At 38.1% G+C, this 26,957-nt stretch overlaps 2 protein-coding genes across 3 annotated transcripts in view; both read right to left on the bottom strand.

Moving 5' to 3' along the window:
• kiaa1109 (KIAA1109) overlaps nt 1–9,956 on the bottom strand; it is a 78,775-nt gene extending 68,819 nt beyond the window's left edge. The window contains exons 1-9 of the mRNA XM_079370435.1: nt 9,733–9,956; nt 6,891–7,026; nt 5,477–5,593; nt 4,109–4,187; nt 3,935–3,999; nt 3,504–3,678; nt 3,019–3,100; nt 2,695–2,888; nt 1,487–1,566 (exon numbers count right to left, since the gene is read on the bottom strand). Coding sequence (XP_079226561.1) covers nt 1,487–1,566; nt 2,695–2,888; nt 3,019–3,100; nt 3,504–3,678; nt 3,935–3,999; nt 4,109–4,187; nt 5,477–5,593; nt 6,891–6,996 — 898 coding nt within the window. The 5' untranslated portion in view covers nt 6,997–7,026; nt 9,733–9,956. The remainder of the gene's footprint in view (nt 1–1,486; nt 1,567–2,694; nt 2,889–3,018; nt 3,101–3,503; nt 3,679–3,934; nt 4,000–4,108; nt 4,188–5,476; nt 5,594–6,890; nt 7,027–9,732) is intronic.
• A 3,755-nt stretch (nt 9,957–13,711) lies between these two features.
• On the bottom strand, nt 13,712–25,286 carry c9orf72 (C9orf72-SMCR8 complex subunit). Of its 2 annotated transcripts, XM_079369695.1 has the most exons (11): nt 25,058–25,286; nt 24,260–24,461; nt 23,958–24,136; nt 22,768–22,863; nt 22,258–22,322; nt 21,648–21,720; nt 20,645–20,761; nt 19,640–19,875; nt 19,437–19,494; nt 17,716–17,825; nt 13,712–14,515 (listed from the first exon to the last, which is right to left on the bottom strand). In XM_079369695.1, exons 2-11 carry the CDS (start codon nt 24,402–24,404, stop codon nt 14,329–14,331), a joined length of 1,266 nt encoding a protein of 421 aa, XP_079225821.1. In that variant the 5' UTR covers nt 24,405–24,461; nt 25,058–25,286; the 3' UTR covers nt 13,712–14,328. The 2 variants fall into 2 exon arrangements, with proteins under 2 accessions (XP_079225821.1, XP_079225820.1); XM_079369694.1 differs by having other exon boundaries at nt 23,958–24,461; nt 25,058–25,285.
• Between the last annotated feature and the right edge of the window lie 1,671 nt (nt 25,287–26,957).

The raw sequence follows: 26,957 nt of genomic DNA, 5'->3' as shown, positions 1-26,957 counted from the left end.
ATAAGCCGCTACTTTTTTCTCACACTTCGAGCACTGCGGCTTCTACTCCGGTGCGGCTTATTTATGGATTTTTTATGGGGGACAATGAGCTTCTGCCGCAAAAACATTTGACTTCGTCACGTCGGATCTTAATATCAGTCATTTTGCGCTTCATGCACGCACCCTCATGATGGAAAACACACGGAGAAATACATATGATGCAGCTTTCAAGTTAAAGGCGATCGACCTGGCTGTCAAAGAAGCTAACAGAGCTGCTGCACGTTAAGATGACACTGACAGCGACAACAGAGACTGAGGAAGTGAGTAATGAAGTCATTCTGAGGCAGTGAATGGATGGACTTTTTCTTGTGAAATATATTACGGTCATCTTTTTCATCAGCCGTGTTACAGACACCGTCGGCTAGGCTTCGTATTGTAACGGTTCATGTTGTAAAGTCAGTAGTTGATAATGTGTTCATAATTCCGATTATGTGGAGAGTCAGTGAATGCACCAGCGAGAACGTGTTGAGTGGCTGTATGAGAGAACGCTGGGGGAGAGAGTTGGATTGTTACGGCAAGTTATGTGTTGCTCTCCGCTGTAAACGGCGTGGTCACGGCCGACAGTGATCGGGTTATTAAAAGTTATTATTTGAACGCTCTCGTCGTCCTTTAACGTCCGTACGGACGCTACAGTATTTGCGGATGTTACCGGTAGCCTACGTCTGTGTAAATAGCTCTTGTTATAGCGTGGACACCTGCGGCTTATAATCAAGTGCGGCTTATATATGTACAAATACATTTATTTACTTATTTTTAGCCGGTGCGGCTTATATCCAGGTGCGCTCAATAGTACGGAATTTACGGTAGTATATCTTCTTTAATGCTTGATTTGCCACAGTCAGGAAGCGGCGCCTCTACTCACGGTACCGGCGAGTTCCTGGCTCTCCGAGACACCAGAACAGCTGATCGATCCTTATTTTCCTGGTTTTCATTCATGAAATCCTTCTAGTATTGCTCTCTCCCCGTGATCGGACGGGCAAATTTTCAACTTTATGTTAAGAGTGGTCGGTTAGACAACGCACACCCTGATTTCATCCTTCTCATTCGTTTATTCTTTTAAGTACAGCGTTTCTTTGTGTGGTATGGAGTGGTGTGGTGTGGTTGAAAATTTGTTTGCCCTTCCACTCTTTTCCCCCGAATCTTACACCTGTCCCCAATTAAAGGCCCCGGCCACACCTTCTCATGACATCGCTTACCCCTGATGCCAGGTAGCCATGCCCACTCATAATAACAACCATGACAAGTACATTGAAATAATAACAAATGGGAGCGAATAGATAAATGGCTTCAACATCATTAGTACGTATATTTTTTGCTTCAAGTATAAAGTTTAGAGGAGTTAGGTAAGTCATTTAGTAAAGCAGGGATGAAACAAAAAACATCACTGACCTTGCTAAAAGTGTGTATGTGTGCGTGTGTGGTTGTGTGTGTGGTTCATCTGGTTCACCTGGTTCATCCTGGTAGTAGTAGATGTCAACATCGTTGGACTGCATTACCACAAAGCCTTCACCCATCAGTCTGGGAGGTCTAAAAGAAGGCGCGTGGTCACAGTTTAGAGGCGAGAAACTTGTTTCATGTGGAGGATACATGTAAATGTTCAATGGAGCTGATTCTAAATCATTTAGTTTCACAGACTCTAAGCAGGGACCTTCAAAGCACCACATCATTGATTAACTGGATTGAGCTCAAGTCTACGTGGATGCTTTGTCCTGCCAACAAAACACTCTTTTTACGGTTGTCCTCCCGCTTATGTGTTTTGGCTGAACATTCCTATATAACTTTCAAACAAGTCGAGGTCCATTGGAGGTTGAACTCACTAATGGCTTTTACACAGTATACAGTTGCCAAGTTTTTCTCAAGAGTGACACCTTGGCCACTGTGGGTTGATACATTAATAACACTTTAAACATTAATTCAATCAACTTAAGTGCAGATCATGGTTGGTCTATCTTATCATGTTAGTTAAGACAAAGTTGCCAGGCCATCAGAATTCAGAAGACAAAACTGATTTCTTATTCAAGCTCTCTGTCACCGTTTATGGCAGTACAGTATTGATGGTCCAATCCAAAAATAGTTATGAACTGCATGCAGAAAAAAGTGCAATATTTGAGCAAATTCCCCGGGGGGGGGCGTCGGCGGTAGCGTAGTGGTGCACGCCCCATGTATGGACGCTCCAAGAGAATTTTTGTTTTGTGTCAAACTCGTTAAGTACTGAAAACAATATAAGTTAACCAACAATGCTTACAAGTTCTATAGATTGTTTTAAAAATACATACTACATTGAATCCCTTTGTGTTTGCTGTCATATTCATTTCCAGACAGAACAATCTAACTTTCATTCAACCAACAAGCAGTTTCATTGTTGTCTTCTTTTTTATATCTCTATTTTATACTTTTGTATCTTTTGGGTTCCTATTGCTGCAGAAAGCCAGCGAGGGAAGTGTATAGTGAAGCCTCTGTGTAACTCCCCCAATCTAAAGTTAACTAAGAACTACAAGAAACAGATGAATGGCCTCTACTCCTATGTATCAAGAAATGACAAAGGTCACTTTGCAGAGACAAAACAGAAGTCCGCCCTGGTTTCCAGAAGCAAACATCACCGTCAGATGAAAGCTGATGAGTTCAGAGATTGGTCAGAAAGTGACTTGGACTTACTCGTCATTCTGCATGCCAAGGTAGCGTGGACTGGGAACCAGCATGACGCGAACATTCTCCAGCGAGCCCTTGACGATGTGCATGTACTGGTCCAGGTGACTGGATGGAGGCTTGGTAGCATACGTCAGGAAGGCGTCCTCGAAGTTCAAACATAGTGTTTGGGGTAGGTGGTGGTTTCCAAAAGCCAAACGTCCCTGGAGGAGAACAAACAGACAATGCAACAAACATACTTGAGACTGACGTATATCGAAGATTTCTCAATTACAATCTTATTTATTTATTTGTTTTTTGAACAATTTAAAGAACGTTTACAATCATACTCACCGTGCTGATGTTAACTTTGATTACAGGGATGAGGGAGCGCCAAGATGACGAAGGGTCTGGACTCTCTGATTTGATGTTCACACTATACAAGGAGCAGAACATATTCAGTCCAAAACTAATTCATTAGTGCTTAAAAAGAAATTTGGTGAGAATGATTTCGTTGACATCAGGTAAAATGACAATACTGCTTCTCTCTGCCAACGAAGATAACAGACAGAAAATGAGCTCATCTGTGCGGCTCTTCCAGATAGCTTGTCATCACATTTATATTCATCAATTATCTCTGGGTGAAAAAACTGCTGATTCCTTTCTAAAATCATCATCATCAGTCAAGACACCAGAGGAAGCCACTGCAGTCCTCATCAATTAAAGGTTTCTGTTAAATGTTTTTTTGCCACTTTTTAACACCTCAAATGAATGATGAATTTCCACAGACGTTTAACCACTGACATTACAAATAGGAAAAAATGTTGCCAGAGCAGAACCTTTCTAGGGTTTTGCTTGCGTCCTCCTGTCCCCGCTCTTCATCTTTTTTGGGTGTGATGAGTGTGGGTTCCAGTCCGAAGGTTTCTTGCAGTCGAGCGTAGAGGTCGGTCCGGTTGTAAACGTGGAATTCAAAGCCATTAACTGTCACGTAAAGCCTGGTCTCTGCCTTGGGGTCTGACAACAAGACAAAGACAGGAAAATCAGAGCTGACTTTGATATTGCCTTCCTTAGGTGGTTTTAAAAGCTGTTGCATCTTGGTAGTAAAAAAAAACAAAAAAAAACGTAGAAACGTAAACTTTAAAACTTATGATAAATAATTATAGATCATTCCCGTTAAATAAAAACTTTTTCATCTAAGTGGTGAAAACATTATAAAATTATAAAAAAAAAAAAGTTCAACACACAGGAAACACATTTCTGATCTTCTCACCATGCTGTTTCTGTTTTGGGTTATACATTTTCCACCAACGAAATATGAGGAAGCCGTCTTGTATCCTGAAAGCAAAAAAAAAAAAAAAAAAAGAATGAAACAGTGATCAAGCTTTGAGATAATTGTTTAAGGAGAGTAGAGGAGTAGCGCCCAATGCAGCACACGTCAGGTTACCTGATGGACATGTCCTGATTGATGTAGTAGACATCTCTGAACATGACTTTCCCTGACAGCACAGAGAAGGAAAAGGAGCCTGTGGAGAGACAAGACAAAAGTGTTAAACTTTAAACACAACTTTAAACATTAACAAACAAAGTAGTACGAGAGTGGTGTAAGGCTTGGTTAATGAAAAAAGAGACCATCTGGGTGTTGCTGGAAAATTCTCTGATAGTTTGTTTTTCTGCCATTATTGGGGAGATAAGGCAGTTGATAAGAGTTGGAAATAGGGGGCGAGAGAGAGAGTGGGGAAAGGAGCCACAGGTTGGGTTTGAACCTGGGCTGTCAGCTTTTAGGACTACAGCCTCCATATGCACAGTCGGGCACAAGCACTAACATCTGCGCCACCAACGCCCCATTTCTGGGAAAGGTAATCCCCTTTTTTTCTCTCAACATTGAGAAGAAATTAAACATCGGAATGTACAGTAGTTGTAGAACAAGAAGATAAGAACAAAAGATTTTCCTGCATAAAATCTGCTTACTGTCTCTCTCTCTCTCTCTTTTTCAATTTCTGCACGACAAGAGAGTGACAACTGTAATTATCTCTACTGACATTGGACATTCAGCTCCCTCAAAAAACAACACTTGCTTCCCCTTTGAATCAATGCAGTAATGTTTAACTTGACACTAAAACTTGCTCAACACAAAACAACCAGGGTCTGTGAGAGTCCCTGAAGTTTTCCTGCAAAAGTTTATATCTTTTTTTTCTCTTTTAACTATGTGCGCTACTTTTTTGTAAATACTCGAGAAGCACAACCTATTTATTAAAAAAAAAAAAAACTGTGGTTGAAATAAAAATAAATCTGCATTTTTAAAAATATATCATGCACAGGTGTAACTGATGAGGTACAAAATAAGCCATGCCTTTCTCATAAAGCCTTTGTAATCCGTCATTCACTTCCTATTTGATCACACTGACTGTGGAGCTGCCATATCTGTCAATAAACTGATGGATGGAAAATGTGTCAGTGCGAAGTAACCATCACTGTGACAGGCACACCTTCTTACTGTGTTCATTTTTGGTGTGTACAGAGACACATGACGAGACCTACTCTTTAGAAAAGGAAATGAATGTTTGGAAGGAACCAAACACCAACATAAGAGTAGAGTTACACATGAATACATGCCGCTTTATTAAATGAGCTCTGTGTCAGTTATGAGAAGAAATTCAATCTGTTGCTGGTTGCGGTTTGTTGTTGAGACTCTACAGAGATAACCACTGAGAAAAGCTGGATCATCATGAAATATTCAGTAGGCCGAGTCAACGCCTTGAACTGACTGCTTTCTATTCATCTCTGTGTAACAGAGCTCCTGATGAACACACACCGATATGAATGTAGCCATCCTTGTAGAGTCTGTTGATGATGAGGGTCAGGATGAGGCCGATGTTGCGGGAGTTGTAATATGTCAGGTAGATGATCCATCCACACGAGAGAATGGTGGCTGAAAAGCAAAATTAACAACATGGTCAGGTTTGTTAGTACATGACAATAGAGGGCTTACATTTGTACAGTTCAAGGTTTTTTTTTGAATTTGCATTAGTGATGGGAGTCTACAAAAATATAGACTTTACTTTAAAGATACTTTAAATTTCAGCCACCGGTCATGTACTTGTCAATATTAAGTTTATTAGCTACAGGAGATGCCAGTCAGCTCCACCTGCTTATTGACAAACTAGTCAGAGCGCCGGCACAGAAGCTTGGCCACACATCACTGTAGACAGGAGCCATTTCCTGTATATCAAGTAAATGAGCTAAAAAAAACAACACCTAGAAGTCAATGACAATAAGAGTACTGTATAGAACATTTTCAGCCACTTTTTAGCACAACATCAGTGCACCACGTGTCTTCTCTGTCTGCATTAGGCGAGCTCACCAGTAGGGGTGGGGTGGAAAAATAAATAAAAAAATCGATTCATCTAAAAATCGTGATTCTTATCTTCTGAGATTTTGAATAGATTCTGAAACAGATTTGGGGAGCTAATCAGTCGCTCCCTGCTAAATGTTAAAGCTAGCTCTTTAACTCAGTAGAATGCCAAATGAAGCAGAAAGAAATTCAGTCAGTCTCACAGACGACTGGAGTAGATCCTGAAGTACATACTCAATATAATCAAAAATAGATATCGGAATCGAATCTTGACCCCAAAACGGAAATCGAATCATGAAACACCCAAAGATTTGCAGCTCTGCTCGTGTCTATGACTTAAGTGCTTGATATATAGCTTATACAAATTCACTTCAACATTCTGTATCATCCCTTGTAAACACAAGACGTCACATTTAGAGAGAGTTTGACTTATAAGGTCAACATGAAGTGACTGATCCTTTCAATACAGTGTGCCAAACGCTGCCGTTCATTGCAAAATGATCACAGCAGTCAAGGTGTCGAAGCAGCATGAAGCAAACAATGATGCAAGAAACGTAAGGCAAAGTTACACAGAGTATAACAAAGATAAGCACTTAAACAACCTTTGAATGTCAAAGCTTAGAAGGTGGTGTCCTTAACAAAGTGCTAAAAGCTCTTAAACGTCAGCCCTCTTTAAAGAAGTACCTTTTTGTTTTTTTAAAAAATGAGATGTGTGTCATGAATCAAAGTCAGCACAGAAAGCCAAAAATAATCGAGACCAAAGGAAGCTTTCACACATCACCGTGGAAACTGCAAAGCCACTGAACTTGATTCAGTGATAGCATGGTACGACCGCTTGATCATTTTAATCAGACTGCGGTCACAGGTCACTCACCAACAAGGAGCCAGATGAAGTTTGAGTTGTGCTTGTTGAGAAAATCATCAATATCCAGGACGCTGGGGAAGGTGCTTTCATTGTTTTTGGCAACATGCCCATCCATGGCTACAGGTTCTCAGGATGAAGTCTAAAACTGCAACAGAGAAATGTCAAATTACTTTCAACTGAAACTCAACTGTCTGCCTCTCACATTAGGGCTGTTTCTACTATTATTGCAATTTCATGCTGACTTACAAAAGGTAATCGTGATTAATCGTATTTTCAATCACATTTTGGAAATTACAATATTTTGTATTTCAAAAACCGTTTTTTGAAATTATTTTATTGTGCATTTATCTTACGCTAATGTGACTTTTCTTCCCGTTTTGTTTTTTTTTACATTAAATCACAATTTGACCTCAAATAAAGAAAAAAATGAACAAATTAAGGTGGAAAGTAAATGAAAAAACAAACAGAACAGTGAGTGCTGTTAGATGTTTGAGTTGAGAGGGGCAATGAATTTGATTTTTTTTTTTTTTGCATTTAATCGCATCGCCATTAACACATTAAGGCTGACAGGTCATTCCTGTATGCTTTTTAATCCCATTTGCAGCCACTGAAGTGGTGGCAGAAAAACTAAACATAAAATACATCAATTACAATAAAACCATCTTCAAGCTAATAAAAAAACAGAAGGTTTTATTTTCTATAAGAATATTTGCAAAGAATAACATAATGTCAATATTTCCAAGTGTTGTGGATTTAAAATCATTCTACTTCACTCCATAAATCACAAAAAAGCTTTCAAAGATTCAAGATCAAATGGATCAAAATAAACACAAATGCAACAGAATCAGGCTTAGGTTTTAATCATACATACAGAAGTTGAATAAAACAATAGGAAATAATTGTTGATTCATAGATATAATGTGTCACTTAAAAAAACTGCTGCAACCACTCTGTGAGTCACTTTTGGTGATATTAAAAAGGTACAGACAAAATGCTGACTCCACTAGTGACATTTTCTGTCAAGAAAAGTAGCAATAAGATTCTTTTGCAGATCAGGGATGAGTTATACGCCCATGTCTTTTGTCATGTATAAAAAAACAGATGGATTTGTTTTGACAATTAAACAAGGGAGGAGAATTAAAAAACAAAGTGGCTACATAAAACGCTTCGTGCAAGAGGATTATTACGTGATTTATGTTATAATGCATCTGTGGCCAGACATCGTTCTTTAAGACACTAAATCATGTGTATAGTACCCTTACTTAGTCTGTACGGGAGTCCTTTAAGGAAAAATTCTTGCAGTAATTAAACACCTCATGTGATCAGAATGAGCTGTAGTTACTTGGCATGTCAAGAGGATATAGGCTGTTTGTTGACGTGGACTTACGTTACAACAGAAGGGATTACTGTCTGTGTTTTTCAGAGGACTGGTGCTCAGATAAGTGCATGCTATCCTTCAGGATCATAAGCTTTTACTCTTTAACACACACCAAGAAAGACATGCAGGCACAAACACACACACATCTCATCCATCACACATTAAAGCAGCTTTGAATACAACACCTGAGATGAAATAAACCGGGAGCTTTCTTTGACTGCAAACGTTACAATCTGTCTGACTAAAATGACACTTAAGAAATAATATAGAACGTTTGATTTGAAGCTCTGCATGTTACAGTGCATGACCTGCAGGATGCTTGTCCAATTTTAGTTTAATATTTGGGGTTTTTTCATAAAATATAAAAGAAACAAATCGTTATTTAGGTATACAGCTTTGTAAAATATTTATACAAACAAAACTTTCCCTTTGTTATCTGATTTAAGTCTACTCGTGTGGATCTGTTACTGCCTCGCTGTTATTTCATTCAACAGATTGCAGTTCATTGAACTAAGACGTGTGTCAGTAATACTCTGAGTTATGAGAGGTGAGCACTGATCATGCAGCTATTCAAGAAAGGTGAGTTTCTGCCCGTCAGTGACTCATCACAGAAAGTTGTGAGGAGACTTTTTTAGTTTTAAAGAGGAGGGAGGTTTGTTTGTAGTTAGCCACAAAGCTCTTCACGGACTTGTTCATGCAATCACTATCAATCCTCCGAGCAGATACAGTAAACATCAGTGCACCATCAACAAGTCTCATCAGAGCAGCACAGGGAAGTAGGTTTAATCTGATCACTTAGTCTGAACATTTTAAACGACACGGAAACATACATGTACTATTTATACAACTGCATCACTTAAGATCAAGCCTTTGCTTCTCAGCACAACACAAACACTCATCAAATTAAACCTCAACATTAAATCAAACTGTTGTTGATGAAGTTGTGGTGCTGTGTGCATAACAAGAAGATAATAAAAACAACAAGTAGGCTATCATGACTGTCTCTGTCTTTGTTTACATATTGTACTGGCAAAGCTGTCAGTGACACGGTTATATATCATGAAATAACTTTGTGTTGAATTATAGTTGAACAACAACAAATTGAACATTTCTCTTGACCACAGATGACTGCTGGGATTTAACCATACCTGGACCTTTATACCTAGCTAACGTTAGCTAATCCCATGTCTCTATTTATTTTCGCATTACAAAGATAAAATGTTGCCCAATACATCCCATTTTAACCTTGTGAAATGTAACGACAAGGGGCTAATAAGCTGACTAATAAAACTAAACACCTCGTGTTTTTTTTTTTGTTTTTTTAGGATAGTGGATAAAGCAGACATTGAGCTAACCGCTAACATCATAATGTTAGCACTGAAGTTAGCTAGCAAGGTAATGACAGCAGGCCGCACCCTTTAACTTCTCTTTAGTCGAACTGAAAAAACAATCCCCTTTGTATCCACAAAATACCTTAATGTCCACAATAAAGCATGTGGTTTCATCTTTGATCCGGTCATCCAGGAGTCGATGTCCCTTTGTCGTGTCAGACATTGGTACAGATAGCATCCTCTGTTGAATATTTACCTGGCAGACAGCCAGTTAACATCTCTTCCTGTTTTGTCGTGAACAACCAATAGGGGAAATGAAAAGCCAAAGATTGACCAATTACAGGAGAGTATGAGGAAAGCCACGCACAATTAACAGTTAATCTGTCCAATCACTATGAATGTTTTGGAACAGTGGGAGTGTTTTGAGCGCACGAAGGGAAGAGTTTTTGTATGTTTAAAGATGTTTATTTCTTATACTGTGTTAACTAAATGTTCCCAAAAAATAACTTTACAACGAAGAACAAAAAAGAACAAAAGAAAATGAGAATGTTGAAACAAAAAGATTTAGAGCAAAGATACAAAGGTGGTTTATCAACTTGAGAGTTTGTATTAAGTTAAAGGCAACCAGATCTCAATATTAAATGACATTCTTTAATACGTCTTGTTTTCTGTGAATAATAGAATAAAATAAATTGTTGAGAATTTCATTCCCTCTATCATTAAGTCACCATCAGCACAAATGCATTGAGCTGGTCAGAACACTAGTGATAAGGAGGGCATTTAAACAGAATACATTCCTGAACATGAATTGAATGTTGGTAATCCATTCAATAATTAATGCATTTGATTGAAACTAAATAATGAAACCCTGTGTTAGTTCATAACAAAATTACAATATGATCCATATTATAGTTTTGTGTTCTTATTGGAGCCACACATAGACTTATACATTCGTTGTTTATCAGAGGATGAGTTAACATGTCGTTATAATCATAACATTCTGGGAAATGTGCTAAAATGGCCCAGAAATGGCCCAATTAAACAACCAACAACTGGTAATGATTATGTGCTCTTCTGCTAGCTTAAGTATCCCTTTAAAAGACTCTTATAAGAACAAATACCTGAAAGTGTTAGGAAAACATGTAGGTTGTTTTAAAGGTTTTTTGCCTTTTAGTTGTTCCTACGTCACTTCCACAATAATAGATAATACGAAAGAAAAAAAAAATTCCCCTTGATCTCTTGTCCCATTCACTACAATGTCAAAAACCAGAGATATGTATATCAAGCTTTTTATCTCTTTGACGTGCTCTCCAGGGTACTGTTTAATGGAAGAGGCTGTTGTCATGCCTTCCTCCAGACATAACAACAAAGCATCCCTAAAGAACATGTCGGAGTCTTTTTACTAAAAAGATACCAAACACAAGGCTCAGAGCTTTTCCCTGCCAATTGAGCGTTCCCTGAAGACTAACCTATTTTGGCTGTGGCTTTAAAAGGAACCATATCGCACATTAATAATTTGTTCTGTCTTGTGAATGTTTTGCCATTTAATTCCTCAAGGATGTTCTTTGTACAGTTACTTAAGCTATTCTATTTGTAATGAACAGCTTCAAATATGTGGTTCAGGGCCCACTGGAAGACATCTAATTAGAATTTTCTTGCTGAAGGCAATCCAATACAATAGATGGACTACAATTTTCAAGCTGATTTTTTCACCCATTGGTTTACAACAATTTTTTTTCTTACATAACAGTTAATTCCTGTTTCTCAAATCTCAGGTTTAATTGAGTCAGACCTTGTGTTTAAAGGAAGTATGTGAAACAGAGAATGAGGTTTCATTTCTCGTATGTTGTCTGGTCAACTATGACATAAGGGATGTTCTTTTTAGCAAAAATTAAAATACGAGGATTTTGGCTGCAGGAGTTATACTTTAGTAAGGTTAAAAAGATATTCTAAAGGGGGCGCTGGTGGTGCAGTGGTTAGTGTGCACGTCCCCATGTATGGAGGCTATAGTCCTGTGGCCTACCCTCCGCACGTCACCTCCCTCCCCCTCTCCCTGACCTCCAACCCTGTCCCTAATCTCTATCTAATAAAGGTATAAAAGGCCAAAAGTAAATCTTAAAAAAAGAAAAAGAACATCTAAGCACTCATTTCATTTACATTGAAAAGAACACCTTAAATTTTGTGTCAACACACATCTTAAAAAATGACAATAACAATTAAGTAAAGACATACAGACATACATGCAATCAGTGCCTCAGTCAATTTTAGCCATGATTTTATGTCTTTAGTAGGATTGTATTCATTGGAGGTTGTTTTAAAAGAAAACCTAATGATTAGTTCGTTTAGTTACACTGCTGTTTTTTGTCTTCTGTATGTATTCCAAAATAAAATGTAATCATGAACAGAATCTTCAAAATATATAAACCTACTGTTTAAATCTGGTTCTATTTTATGCTATACACATGACACCAAGAGATGAATTGAAGTACAGAGTGATTATATGTCAGTCATCTACATCTCAGAAAGGTTAGTCACAATCACAGAACAAGCTCTCACACGAATCTGGTGCATATTTAACTGATCAACCTGATACAAGTCTGAACTCAGGATTAATTGAGAACAAATGTTACTCAAAGCACACTGCATTGCCACATCAACAGGATATCGCCCTATGTCATAATATGATTTATTCACCACATAATAACCAACGACATTTGGTACTCTTAGGCCTTGTTCACATTACACCTCCAAGTCTGATTTTTAGCATAACTGTATAGAGCCACAACAGGCTTCCAAACTCACTGAAAATGATTAACTGCCAGCACCTAACTCACAGGTGTCAAACTCCAGTCCTGGAGGGCCGGCTTCCTCAGACTTTTAGATGTCTCCCTGCTCTAACACACCTGCTTTAAACCAACGTGTTGTCATTAAGCTCTGCAGAAGCCTGATAACGAGTCACTCATTGGATTCAGCTGCATCCGAGCAGGGAGACGTCTAACAGTCTGAGGAAGCCGGCCCTCCAGGACTGGAGTTTGACACCCCTGACCTAACACCAAGCTAAATTGTCCAAGAGACCCAGAAAACACAAACAAAAAGAGAAGGCTGCAAGAGAGACTTTTGATAACACATAAAGGCTGGAGTCAAAATGAGACTAACCAGCAACCCAAGTTATACACTGTGCAACAGTTGGAATTTAATACCTACAAATATCTTAGTTGGTGTTTATATATACACCCAGACAAACTGAGAAAACAGGGAGAATCTCTTACTACCTCTGAAGGTGAGATAATGGAGACTCGGGTTATATAAAAGCTCTCCACACCTGGGCTTAATCAAAGCCAATCAGTGTGACACACACCTGATTGCAGTGAGTTGAATCTCTCACCACTATCATGGAGCTGACAGAGAGTGCCCTCACACTATGTGAAGGTGACCAGATTGAGTAAGCTTTATGGTATAATGTATTTTACGGTTGTATGTGTAAACCTTTAAAATACCCCGTTATATCTGCATTCAAACAACACAGAAATATTTTTTGTTAACTCGTGATTCGCTCCCAGTGTTAATTGTCCACAGCAGTAAATATAATGATTCATGACAGCTTTAATGCATATAATGTTAAGAAGTAAATGTTAACATGAAAAAATGGTGAGCTGCCTGCTTGGCTACAGTTCTGTTCTAAATTTGTAATCAGATAGAAACACATTTTAAAATGCTTTTAAACACTGTGATATTTTTTTTTGTAAACATATAACCTGTACACATAACAGTCCTTTTTACTGACAGATCACATCTTCAGTAAATAGAAGTCTACTGGACGTAGAAGGTAGAATTGCTGACACATTTTTCATATCTGGGTGGTCATGATTGTCCCTGTAAATGTGGGCAAAGTTTTTAAAATTCTAAAACATATTTAAATGTCGAAAAAAGCCCACTAGAAATTCTCCATAAATTATGTAAAAGAAATGCTTGCTTTTGAAACCAATGAACAAGATTTTGCATTTTTATTTATTTTGACATTTGTACTATAAGTTTACTGTAAAAAGGTGATCCCAAATGCAAACAGCTGTGTTGTTGTAATAAGTGGGAAAACAATCAATGCAGACCATTTCATGCACAACTAGTGTACAGAGGTGTATTTAATGAAGGCTCTAGCAAACAAATACAGAGATAAGTTTTGTCAGAGAGGACTGTGATATGATTTCATTTGCATTGCTTTTTGCCTCTTATAAACTGATAGAAAACCTTGTGCTTCATGATAAGTTACAACCTTGAAGTGAAATCCCTTGATATGCATGATTAACATTCAGCAAACGGGTTCAGTAATATGCTGTTTTAAATGGAGAGCTTGCTGTACAATATAACAGTCAGTTCTAATTAATATAGGAAATGAATACATACTCTCTATGAACAGGAGTCATACAATAGATCAATAATTTATTCCGCTGTGAATAATTCAATTAAAAACATTCTGAAAAAGTCACATAATGCCTACACCTGACACCGGCAATATAAAACCTTGAATTCTAATGGCTCAATAGCAATAACAATCAGTCTATCTGGTCAAGACACTTTTTTCATTTCGGCAAGGCAGAAAGAAATATTCATGCTAAAGGCAGTCCTCTCTCCAGTGTACACATGTGCATGCATTTATATAATTTTAATGAAAGAAAACAAAAGCACAAATTGACTGTATCCATTAACTGTTGAGAACAGGAGGTGCAGGCAAAGGATGAAGTCAAAAGCTCATGAGAACATCTCGTTCCTGCATGCTGGTGAAGAATGGCTTCCCAAAAACAAACGAGTGCAGTCCCGCCCTCAGCTTCTCAGCGAAGGCCATAACAATGTTCAGGTCTCCTTCGACGGTCAGGTCCAGGTCAGTCTTTAAATTGCGCAATGATCGAAACGGCTTCTTCCCTTTTTGCCTGTAAAGTGAGATGGGGACACATTGTGGTGTAAATGTTAACAAACTGCAATAGTCAGGGTCTGAGGGCTTACATTAACATCTCGTCAGATTGCAGCTGTGAGCAGAAATGCCATGCCACAATGAATTATGTATGCTGTTACAGGATGGCAACTGAGCATAAACAATCCTGTCAAGGCATGTGTAAAATATAATGCCCCTCAGACCTCAGGCTGTTAGCAACACCATAAACAAGCCTGCTTTCACGCTTCCACATGAGGACACAAATAATGGTTTTGCTTAGGTAGTTAGTGTTGTCTCTGGGGTGAGGTATATTTTCAAGCATTAACTATGCATGAGAACAAATAATTCTCTGCATTGTAAAGATTGAAGGAAAAATACAATCAAAATGATTTTTGTAAGACAAAATCAAGTGAAAAATTCCTATAATATTTCTTTGTATCTTTATTATGTAATAATAAAAATATTTTCAAATATTGTTGGGATTGAAAACCACAGTGTAACAGTGATTCTTTTCAAATACTAGAGCTGTTCTTGTGATGTGCTACAGCAAGTTTGAGAGAAGTTAGGCGCTCTTTGCTTTATTTAATTTGAAAAACTCCAGTCCTGGACAATCACTATCACATCTGTAATATTCCACTGGCTGTGTCATCCCAGGTGTTCTTCTTCAGGTTTGTATTATTTGACTTTTTTGAAGAAAATCTAGTTTGGGTCCACCTGCTTCCTTCAGGTTGGTAAAATGAACTGAAATTAATACATGTTCCTTTATCTGCCACTTTATTGGTACAACTTTCTAGCACTGATTGGACTCAGTTTTTACCCTTAGAACTGCCTTAATTCTTCGTGGCGTAGATTCAACAATCTTTTGGACTGAGATCTGGTGGAGGCCATGTGAGTACAGTGAACCGGTTGTCATGTTTTAAGAAACCAGTTTGAGATGATATGAGCTTTGTGACATGGTGAGTTATCCTGCCAGAAGTAGCCGTCAGAAGATGGCCACTGTGATCATAAAGGGCTGGACATGGTCAGCAACAATACAACAATAGGCTGTTGTGTTCAAATGATGCTCACTTAGTACACAAGGACATTGGTAGTAAGAAGTGGATATTTGAGTTGCTGTTGCCTTTCTATCAGCTTAAACCATTTTAAGTTGCATTTTCGCCCAAAGAACTGACGCTTGCTGGATATTTTCTTTTAATACTATCTTTCAAACCTTGAGATGGTTGTGCATGAAAATCCTAGTAGTTGCTAAAATTCTCTGACAAGCCCATCTGGCCCCGTTCTGGTGCTGGGTTTGAACTTCAGAAGATCATCTTGACCATGTCTACATTCCTAAATACATTGAGTTGCTGCCATGTGATTGGCTGATAAGATGATTGTAATAACGAGTACTGGTAGTTGAACAGCTGTATCTAATAAAGTGGCCAGTGAGTGTTATATGATACTTAAAAATTAAAACACCACACTTTTGATTTCAGTTCAGATAGGAGGTATTCAGGAGGTAATGTAATGTCATTTTGTGTATTTTGCATTTCAGTTGAACACTTCATTGAAAGGTATCCTCCATGTGAAGCCTGGCGACAAAAAAGTTGAGGAGAAATCATATTTACATTTTTGATGAATATGTTTATCTACCATTAAAGTAGATGAACAATCTGAATTAATCAATATAAATGCTCAAGTCTTCAAATAGATTTTCTACAAGACATAAGCCAAATGGTGTAGAAGAAGAAGAACAATAAACAGGGAGTGTTTGCGGTCCAGAAAGGAGTGGGAAGGTCAGTTCACTGTAGAGGAGCACAGAAGGAGATGAGTCAGGCCCAGATGGAGCAATGACCAGGTTAACACATGGACAACGCAAGAAACAAAACAAACTGGGAACATTTGACACATGTTGAGTTGTAGTCACAGATACATTTTTGTGGGCTGTTTTCATGGACAAAGAACATTGGGTGGCTCCTTTAGTCTGAGATAACTCAAACCTGACTTGGAAGATTATTTTTCATTAGCATGGTATGAAGTTATAACACGGTGCATCAGAAATGTATTCACCAAATGTTGAAATAAATGACTAAACAAGATAAGCCAAAAATTCACAGACTTCTAATGCAACCAAAGGTATCATGTTCATATTACATGGAATCTCAAAAAATCATTTATGACGGATCACTGTCAAGAAATCCACTTTTACCTAAAAAAAAGAGTTTGAATTAGAGTTTCAAATTTAAACAGAGCTCATTTACTTACACAATGAAGAGTATGAATGAAGTGAATTTTACCTAAAAAAAGAGTTTGAATTTCAAAAAAATTCAGATTACATAATTTACATAAGCAAAACTACATTTCTGTTGGGCAGTGGGCCCATCAGAGAATAAACCTTCATAGGAGGCAAATAAGGTGGTGCACTGGATTTGAGCCTGGAAATAAACAAACAAACAGTATAAAAGGTATTGACATCATACTTATATAAACATCTAAAGAGCAGCAAATCCAGAAAGAACCACGTTAACTCCTGTGGTAATATTTGAGTTACACTTTGACTCTCCCTTCCTACTGGAGATGTGCCTGTTTTAGTTGGTTAAATATATGTTGTTTTTTGTGTACTTTAATATGTTTTGTTTTGTTAAACTACCCTCTAAGATGCTTGATTTCAATTCATGTTTCATTTCATTTCCTCAAAAGATTCTTCTGGTTTGAACGTAACGCGTGTCTCCACATAGCTGAATAATCTCCTCCTGAATCCCCACCTTGATCGACCCAGTTTTCTGAGACAACCCTGAGCAGTGTCCTCAACCAGGACTGACAGATTATTCTGAACTAGAGTTTCTGTATTGGGGCTTTTATTCATTCTTTTTTCTTGTCACGTTGTCCCTGTGCGATTACAGTATCGACAAACCTGTACAGGAAAACCTTGGGGAGTATATTATTCTTGGGTATTTCTGGTTCTTAAACCTAAAGCAAGCACCATCGACGGCAGGCGTCCACATCATGACCGGTGGTGATGTCACTATTAAAGCAAAGTCAGTGGCCCGAGTGCGAAGTTGATGTAAAAGCAGAGTCCAGAAAATAGGCAAATAAGCTCTGGTATTATTATTTTTTTAGTTAATCTGTGGATGAGGGGTAGTGAGTGTTGTGCTTTGTTGAGCTACAATAATCCTTTTTTGTTATTTGGATTAAAGTCGTATTAGTGACAGCTCTTACGTGTCGTCCTCAATGTACTTGAGCAGCGTAAGGGCCTTCCTGTGGAGCAGCAGCAGGAACTGGGCCAGATAGGTACTCCGCAGGGACAGGCCTGGCTTCAGCATGAACACCTGGGTACAACACAGGATGTCAATTAGTAGTCCAGGCTACGACTGTGCTGAAAAGCTTTAAACATCACACTGCCCCCTTCCTTTGTGTTCACCTTGAGAGAAAAACACATTGCTGTTGACAAGAGAGAACTTTGAAACCACAATTCTGGAAGAACTTTGAAATAAAGAATCATTGTTTGGGACCCATGACAATTCATTTGACTGTTTTGTATCTATAGGCTCTAGGAAGTAGTATAGGGAGGCAGAGATACACCACATCAGTGAGTGCCTACATAACAAATTTGCTGGCGCATATTTGACTGTTTTTCTAATAACACAAAATTACCTGGCAATTGTCTGCTCTTTTGTGAAATTTGCTTTGGTGGAGGTGAGTGCCCATTCTTTTGCCTCAGTTTTTAATCACCCTCCATCCTTTAATCATTGTGTTAGCCGTTGGAATATTGATTTAAATGAAATATCCTGAATATATTGTTATTTTAATTAACTAGGAGCCTAGTTTGCCGTGCACAGCAATTTAAGCTATTTTACATGCACATGCATTAAGCTAACATACTTAGGATCTGAAGTGGAAAGGGAAGTGAAAGCAGAGTTTTGTCTGTGCTTTCCTTTTGCCAGGTATGCTTTGTTCTGTGTAGACATTGTATATTTAATGTAGATTATTTTATATCCCTCTTTTTGTAAAATTCCCTTTGGGAGAGGATCTGGTGCGGACTGAGAAGTTATAAAGGGAGTTTTGTCTGTGCTTTCCTTTTGATGATTAAAAGAGAGAAAATGTTCCACTTCCCACTTTTGTATACTGCAGTTAAATACTAAGTTATTAAAAGACAAATCATATGATGTGATTATGGTTGTATTTCATGACTTAAGCCAATAACAAGTGGCTGAGCATACAGTAGATACTCGAGATCACTTAAGAGACAACTTTTAGGATTCTGATTTTACACTGAAAAGACAAAACATATCGATGTATGTGAATAAAGTACACTTTATTATTCTGACTTCAGAAGAGTTACTGTACGTAGAGACCAGATTGATAATCTAAATACGATCAATCACAACAACTATTCTTGGGGTTGTTATAATTATAACTTTAAATCTTTAATAAATTAATACGACATTTCTAATAAAGTTATGTTAAACATAAAAAACGCTTAAGCTTATTTTCTTTTACCAACTGTTGGAACCACAAACTATAGACTGTATATTAAACTGGACGAAACAATTGCCAGTGAGTGAATCCAGACCAGTCGGTGCTCCCCCTGCTGACTGGCTAAGGTACAGGTCATAAACAAGAGGTTTAAAAACCACCTCAGCTCCAGCTCTCAGCCTGTTGCTAGGCTGACAGAAAGTTGGGCTGAGACATCATTTCCAGTATGGCGGCTGCTGCCGATGAGCCTCCTTTTGAGTGATGTCACTTAAGCTTACTACCAGTAAGCTAAATGTGTGCGTCAGTTAGCAAAAGGTGGCTGCACTGTCACTTACTTATTTGATGGTTTGTTTGACTTCTGCTGTTCCATCAGCCAGCTGTTTTCTGTTCATTTGTAGTTTGGTTTTTTAATAAGACAATGACAACAGACATAAACGATATGTAAAGTGTAGCTCCTTTCTTACCTCATCTATGAACGACTTTACTAAAGTGTCTTTATGCATGACGTCTTGAAATATATTCCTGAGGAAAAGGGAAAAGGTCAAAAGGCTTACTTTTAAAAAATCTTCAAATTGATGAGGCTTAATATAAATAATATAGACATAATATAAAATAAGAAAATGAAAATGAGTTTATTTTTAGTTGTAAATGAACTGTGTATGCTTACAGGTCAGGTGTGAAGGTCTCATCCGTGTGAATCACTGTGTCGGGAGCTATGTCCTCCTCACTGTCTGTCTTCCACAGTGCGCTGAGCTCAGACCGCATGTAGCGCCGCTGGTTGTACGTGTGCTCGTGGCACGGTGGCATCTGCTTGACTGTGTTGATGTCAACATCGATGTGTGTGGTGGGATAGGGGGAGTAGAGAACCTGGCGGAACGGCAGGACGAAACTGCCTGTGGAGTCCTGGGAAATACATGTGTTGTTGAACAAATGGAAGTTGTGATATAAGAAAGCAAAGTTATTTATCAGAACTTTAGAAACAATACAATTAAAATACAACACGAAGGAAAAGAAACTGCAGAGCTCTACCAAAACATGAGCAAAGAAGCTTTCATAAATAATTTTATATTTAGCAAGGAATAAGCTTCCTATTTCCTGTTTATGTTGTTCTCCCTTGGCCAGTATTCTTTTTCCTCTATACATTTTATGTGAAAATCTACAAGAAACCCCCGCAGGACCTCGCCGACACAGCTGATGTGTGATGTACTGACCCTTTAGGACCAAACTAATAAGCTCTTTCAAGTTTCTTCTGCTGCACTCATTCTGTTCTTGGTGACAAACAGTGATGTGTCACATCCACCCATGCAGCATTCAGTCCCCACAAAAGTGCATCTTTTCGTGAATTCTTCCAAAAGGTTGTTTGGACCTTGATACATTTCTCAAGTATAACCCTGACCCCAAGTAACAACCTCAAACCTCAACATTTAGAATACATTTATCATGTGTGTATCATGACACAAGCATTATAAGTTATGACACAAGCATTATAAGTTTTATTCTTCAAAAAAATCCTTAAATCATATGTTGTACATTCTAGCAATAAAATATTGTATGGCAACAATCTCAGAACATCACACCAGATAATATAAAAAAGCAGAGCAAAACAAAAGAAAAACCGTGCTCTCATTCAAAATGCACTGCACTGCCATTTTAGAAGGAACTGGTGGCTGACCTTGAGCAGACCCTGCACGAACAGGCCAGTGTCATATTTGAAGGAAGAGTCAGCCTTGCAGAGACGAGAGCACTTCCTCTCAGCTGGGGTGAGGAAAAGGCAGAGAGTCCGCACAATCTGAAGAACATTTCAAAAATTACACCAAAAGAAAAACGTGCTTCGATCATACAGCTGGGGGAAGAAAAAGAAAAGTGGTAACTTTACTGACTTCATTAAAACTACAGCACTACAATGAATATGTAAACGCATATGAAGTTATATACTGTTAGAAGATTTCATGTTGAGTGGAAAAGAAATCAACATTTCTTTCATTTTTTTTGTTTATTTGCTGGTGGTTAAATAAAAGGAGGGGGATTCTTGCACACTGTCAGCTACATTTCACAAGAAGGTGAGAGCCCAAAACAACGACCTGAAATGTTATAAATTAATTTAATAAAACCCAAAATGTAACAACTGGTCAATAATGTAACACAATGCTGAGTCCTAACATAGTAAGTTCTGTCCAAAATGTAACAAGTTGTTACATTATTAGTAGAAAAATATGTTGCCTGCCCCATAATGTAATCACTACTAAAAGTTAATATGTTTTGGGCTCAGCACTTTGTTACATTATCAACCAGTTATTACATTTTTGGTTTTGTTACATTTTTTTTTATTACATTTCAGATAGTTGTTACATTTCGTGCTCTAACAAGGCCACAAATTGATTTATCGATATCAATTTGGCATGAGGTTGGAGAAAGGTTGTTTGATATAACAAGCAATTTCCTTATAACCATTACAACATATATGACATCTAGCCATTTTGTAATATGTTATACGCCTTTGAATAAACTCCTTTAATTATGGCTGCATCAGTAACTGTGTTGCTGTTCCAGAGACGGAACAAAGTACATAAGGGACTCATTAAACACCAAAATGCAGCACAGCACACTTGACATTTTGAATTATGTGGACGCATTACAAATGTGTCTGTGTGCAGCCACTAATATGGTAAATATACCTTATTAACTTTCTCTGGGTTGCTTCCGACCACTATTGAACAGCCGCATGTCTGCAGATGAGAGCTGATGGACCTGAACCAGAAAGACAGAGACATGCAAATTAGAGGCAATTAACCAGATTAGCATTGCTCTAATTATTAATTACAGTTTTAGGAATAGTGATTACGCCAAAAGAACTGGGTGTATCGAATATTTATGAGGCTTTACATGGAGAAAGAATAAGGGTGGATTTAACCTACTCTGGTCAAGTGTAGAGCTACGGTAGACCAGCCTGGAATCTTAAAACATACTTATCATCTTCGATTACTTTTATTCTAAGAAAAAAAAAAGAAAAAAAAAACACCCGCAGATAAAGACATTTTTGTTCACAGGTGCTTTGTCATGTCCACAGGATGCTGAACTAATCCTGCACACTTCGGAGCAATTGGGAGCTTCATTGCCAGAATGGACTTTCCAGACTCTTGACACGAACAGTGATTTAGCTTTCGCCCTTCTCTGGAGGGAAACTTCGCCTAAGTGGAGAGCCATTACTCATCATTGGAAGGTTGATGGGTGTTAAATGGGCATTGTTCATCATCTGTCTCCGTTTGCCTGTACCAGAGTGCTTACTTGTGGAGGAAATCCTCGTGGCAGCTGTCCCCGATGTCATCATCATTTAGCACGGTGTCTTTTATCTACGCAGTGGGAAGCCAAACAAATGAGTCACTTTTAAAATTGGTCCAAACAAAGACAAAAGTGCTTATAGGCACAATTATAAAACTTACTGCTCTAAAAACAAGATACAAAAATAACAGCATGTAACAGTATAGAAAACAGTATGTGAGAATCTTCGGACCTTCTCTGAGTAACTTTTCTATAGCATTAGATGGAAGAAAAGTGAATCAAACTTAGTGGAAACTGAGGCAAAGAACCTGAAAAACATGCTCCATTTATATAAGGGAGAGTAATTTCTTTGTGTATTATTAAGATTATGACTGTTTCTAGACAATTTCTAACCCCCCCATGTTAAAACTTAATTGAACACTACAGTCTCTAGTTCTTCTATTGGTTATCATTTTTGACATCTGAGAGGATGAGGTAGGATGAAGTGTGCGTATGTCACGTGTGTGTGCTACTTGCATCTATTTCTTCTGGCACGCTGTGCGTCTTCATAGAGGCCAAGAGCTCCATGATAGGGACAATCTCCAAGCTCAGAACTGAGATGATGTTGTATCCCTGTGATAAATGCAAGTGGAAAAATGTAATTCAGGCACTACACAAAAACTGAACTTATAAATTAAGGCTGATAAGCTGCAGGCCATGACAGAAACACTGTAAAAGTTCATTTTGAAACTTAAAACCAAATGCTAGTAGTAGTCATGCTAGTGATTTAACCTGAGCATAGAAAACAGTAATAGTAGTAATGCTGGACTGATAACATGGCTAGTCCATTTAAATTTCATGTTCCTTTTTTTTGGCTCTTAAAAATTCTGCCTGGACACAAGAAAGGGCTCAATGTCAAAACACGTTTTTCCGTGTAAAGTGTATTTACTGTAAAGTGTTTGTTTGTTTCTTTTTTCCAATTTCTTTTTCACTCACAAAATCCAGACTCCAGTATTTGTCAGACTTTAAAACAAATCACAAAAACAATTCAACTTTAAGTAAATCACCAATAATAAGAACATTAGATATCTTGATATTTTAATAACCAAAGCTCCTTACCAAGACTATATTTTGAAAAGAAAAGAAAAAAAAAAGTAAAAGGAAATGTGTCAAGTGTTCACAAATCTAACAAGCAGGTTTCAGTGTTTGGACAGTATTCAACAAATAGGTGTGAAGACGATTTTTCTCTGACCAAAACAACCTGAGGGTTCATTTTCTCCGCCCAGCAGCCGGTGAGATTTATCAGCTATAAAAAGGGCTGGTAGCAGTACTCTAATTTTATTCAGGTTTTCAAAGAAAACAAGATCAGCAGCAGAAAAAGTGGATGCATTTTAAGCCCTTCTTTTATTAAGAGTTGAGTGTCCTGTTATTTTGTCCGCACGTTATTACCTGCTCACTGGCCATCTCTGTGGGAGCACTAAGACCTAATTAGCGAACTTACTCCTTTGTGTTGGGAGACTGCAACTTTATTATTCTGCCAATGTTGCTACAGTCCCAATTGAGTAAAGCAGAGGTGATGGATTACTTAATACCTCTTTAAGATCAGGACCTAAAGCTGGATGAGGTTTAAAAGTGCGTTTAATGAGTATAAAGGGTAATAATTCGTCTGCTCTTATGTGAATGTCTAAGAGTGAGAAGTCAAGAGATCAGCAGGAAAAGAAGGTTACCTTCTGCATCCAAATGCGTCCCCTGCGGATAACATGCTTTAGCCTCTCCACGCAGATTGTGTGCAGAGGCAGGTAGAAGGCCAGCTCTGTCTGTGGCAGTATAATGGACAAGGCACATGTGTTCTTGTCCCCCTTCAGCTCACCGTCAAAGATGAGAGACACAATGATGACACCCTTTTCTGCCAAGACAAAGAACTTCACATCCACAGCACCACACTCAGCACTACGCAGAATCTCCCCATTAAGTGTATGATTGGCCAAAAATGTGACCTCTCCGTCGCTGAGGAACATCAATTGGTCACCCTTTGGGGTCCAGATGTGGCGCACCCGTGGACCCAGGATGTTGTCCCAGTAGGCAAAGGTGGCAGCAAGGAGAGGGCATTCCCCATCTACTACTACCTCCGACTTTGCCACAGCAGGTGACTGGGGTGGACAGCCAGCGGACATTGGAGTTGCTTGGAGAGGTCAAGAGCTCCAAAGTTGTGAGAGTGAATGATAATGAACCTACAATAAGAACAGAGAAAAACTGCTTTATTTATAGTATTACTCATGTGTAGCATCATACAAACAACATTTAGTCAGGCAGGTAGAAATTGCTGCATCTTATCTGATTTACTAATTGCAATAAATTCCAGACTTTTAACCCACTTATACAAGAGGTCTTATTGATTTGGAAATGAGAGCGATTTTTTAAGAACATTATTGGGTCAGCTGGTACTTCTGAGAGCCACCCAATAGTAGCTTTGCTTTCTGTACATACAAATAACAATATACAATCTGAATGCTATGTCCAGGGACAAAGGTTTCATTACAAATGACAAAAATGAGCAAAGCATTTATGATTCATTGTTTTATTTTAACAACACATACGTAAGCAGAAAGCATTAGTCTGTTTAGTGGAGCCTTCTGTCTTAATGACAGAACCAGTCAGGAGGAGCCAAAAAGACAAAATAATGTGTCTCATTACGCTTTTTTAAAACATTTTTTTTAAAGTGCCAAAGACTTATTCAGGCTTGGAACAGGCGATTCAGCTGTTTTAATTCATGTAGCATTGGCAAAAACAAACCCTGTTTGAGCATAGGAATAACCCCGTGACTTACTTTGTTCTCTCCTTTTCCGGCTCGATCAACTAAAACGCCTTCAGCAGAGTTTCTAGAAGAAGTGTCTCATATCGCTGAAGAGGCATCATGTCTTTTTTTCTGTTACTGCCATGAAATGCAACATTTAAATCATGACTTGCCTGCTTACGCATCCGTACAGTCTATGATCCGTACGAGTCAGCTGTAATTTTGTCTTCAAAACACTTCCTAGTACGTCATCAATACGTCAACCATTGTTTGAGTTCCACAGTGTCCTCTAGCGGATGAGGCAGGTAGTGAGTCAGTGATGTCATTCTCTTTTCAGGAGGTAACCTGAAAACAATGAGAAATTGTAATGCATTTGCAGAAATGCTGCTCATACAAATAGATGTATTGAAACAAACCTTTTTATTCCCTTTTCCTTTCTATACAGTTTCTCCCTTTGTTTTTAAAGTGTGCGTAACTGAGTGTGCTGAAATGTGCTATAAATAAACTTGCCTCGACAGTTAGTCAACATTATTGCACCCTACGCCTGACACCTAAAAGCCTTTCACAACCTTTTCACAACTGCATATGCCTGCAAACTAGATGAGCTGTGTCTAAAGTTGTTTTATTTAACCTTTATTTATCTCGGAAAAGTCCCATTGAGGTTAAAAAACTCATTTTCTAGGGAGTCCTGCCAAAATTACACTCACAACAGACAGACAGCAATTAGAATGATAAAAAACAGTTAAAAGCAATCAAAGTTATAAAAAACAGTTACATGTAGAGGAGGTTGTCTCATTTGATCTCAGCCTGGATTTAAAGAAATCAATTCAGTTATTTTCAAGTCTTTTTTGCAGCATGTTCCATGTCGAAGGTGCAGAGTGGACGAAGGCCCCATTTTCCCAGTTCTTTGCGGGCAAATGGAACAGAAAGCAACAGCTAATTATTTGAACTTAAACTGTAAGAATCAACACTTCTCTGTGTGATTAGGTTGCATATATAGGAGGGGAGTAGCCCAAGCATGGCCTTGTAAATAAAAGTGAACCAGTGTCCCAGCTTCCATATTTACAGTGTTATTTCTAAGGAACTTCAATTCCGAATCTGCAAACATTTATCCTTCATAACGTATACACAATTACAAAATGAGGTAAAAACCGTGCAATCGTGCATTCAGTTGTTTATAATCTGCCTTGCTTTGCAACCCACATTGACAACATGATTCATCCCTGACCGTTTGTTATCAGCAAATATTAGCCTACTATAAATACACTGAAGATTCTTTTTATATTGGTGTTCTTAAGCTGAGCTAATTGTCTCCAAAAACAGTGCTGCTTTCTCTCATTACATACTGTACTTACTGATTTTCAAAACATACATACTCTTTTCTATCAGTCTTTCATTCTTCCAAATGCTAAAATATATTTTTTTAAGTTTATGGATTGCTTTGTCCAACAGTGCTTTTGATCCCTTCTTTGATTTATTCAAACTTAGTCAATATGTGGAAAGTCAGCCAGAAAGTCAGCTGAAAAAAGTTGGCTCCTGCTTAAATTTCTAAGGTCAATGTCCATTATTAGCCACTCCAAATTGTGTACCTCCTGGCTGTCCTTTTGTTGAAAATACACTCAGGGAAAAGCTTTGCTTAAAAACTGCATCGGGATAAAAGGCTTCACACATTTGTGTGCCTTTCAAAGTCAAAATGGTACTAATTTTATCAAAGTACTGAGCTATATTTGTAGTTCACTGTGGTTCACTGTTAATGTCTGTGTCAAAAAAATGAAATTTTTGACATGACATTGAGAAAACTTGCCTGCATTTTCAACCTGTTGTAGTCCAGGAATTCCTTTTTTTATACTTCTTATTTCTCATTATCAAACATTAGAGTGATATTATGATATTAGGTTTACCTTTCAGGCACGAAGCTCCTGTAGATAACCTC

Source organism: Symphodus melops, assembly GCF_947650265.1.
Source record: "Symphodus melops genome assembly, chromosome: 19".
Lineage (NCBI taxonomy): Eukaryota > Metazoa > Chordata > Actinopteri > Labriformes > Labridae > Symphodus > Symphodus melops.
This window is presented reverse-complemented; position numbering and strand designations above follow the sequence as displayed.

Coding starts and splice junctions, on each gene's coding strand:
- c9orf72 (XM_079369694.1), bottom strand. CDS start 24,404: ATGTCCGCTGGCTGTCCACCCCAGTCACCTGCTGTGGCAAAGTCGGAG. Junction 20,762..21,647: donor ACCCAGAGAAAGTTAATAAG/GTATATTTACCA, acceptor AATGTTCTTCAG/ATTGTGCGGACTCTCTGCCT. Junction 19,876..20,644: donor TCGTGCAGGGTCTGCTCAAG/GTCAGCCACCAG, acceptor TGTATTTCCCAG/GACTCCACAGGCAGTTTCGT.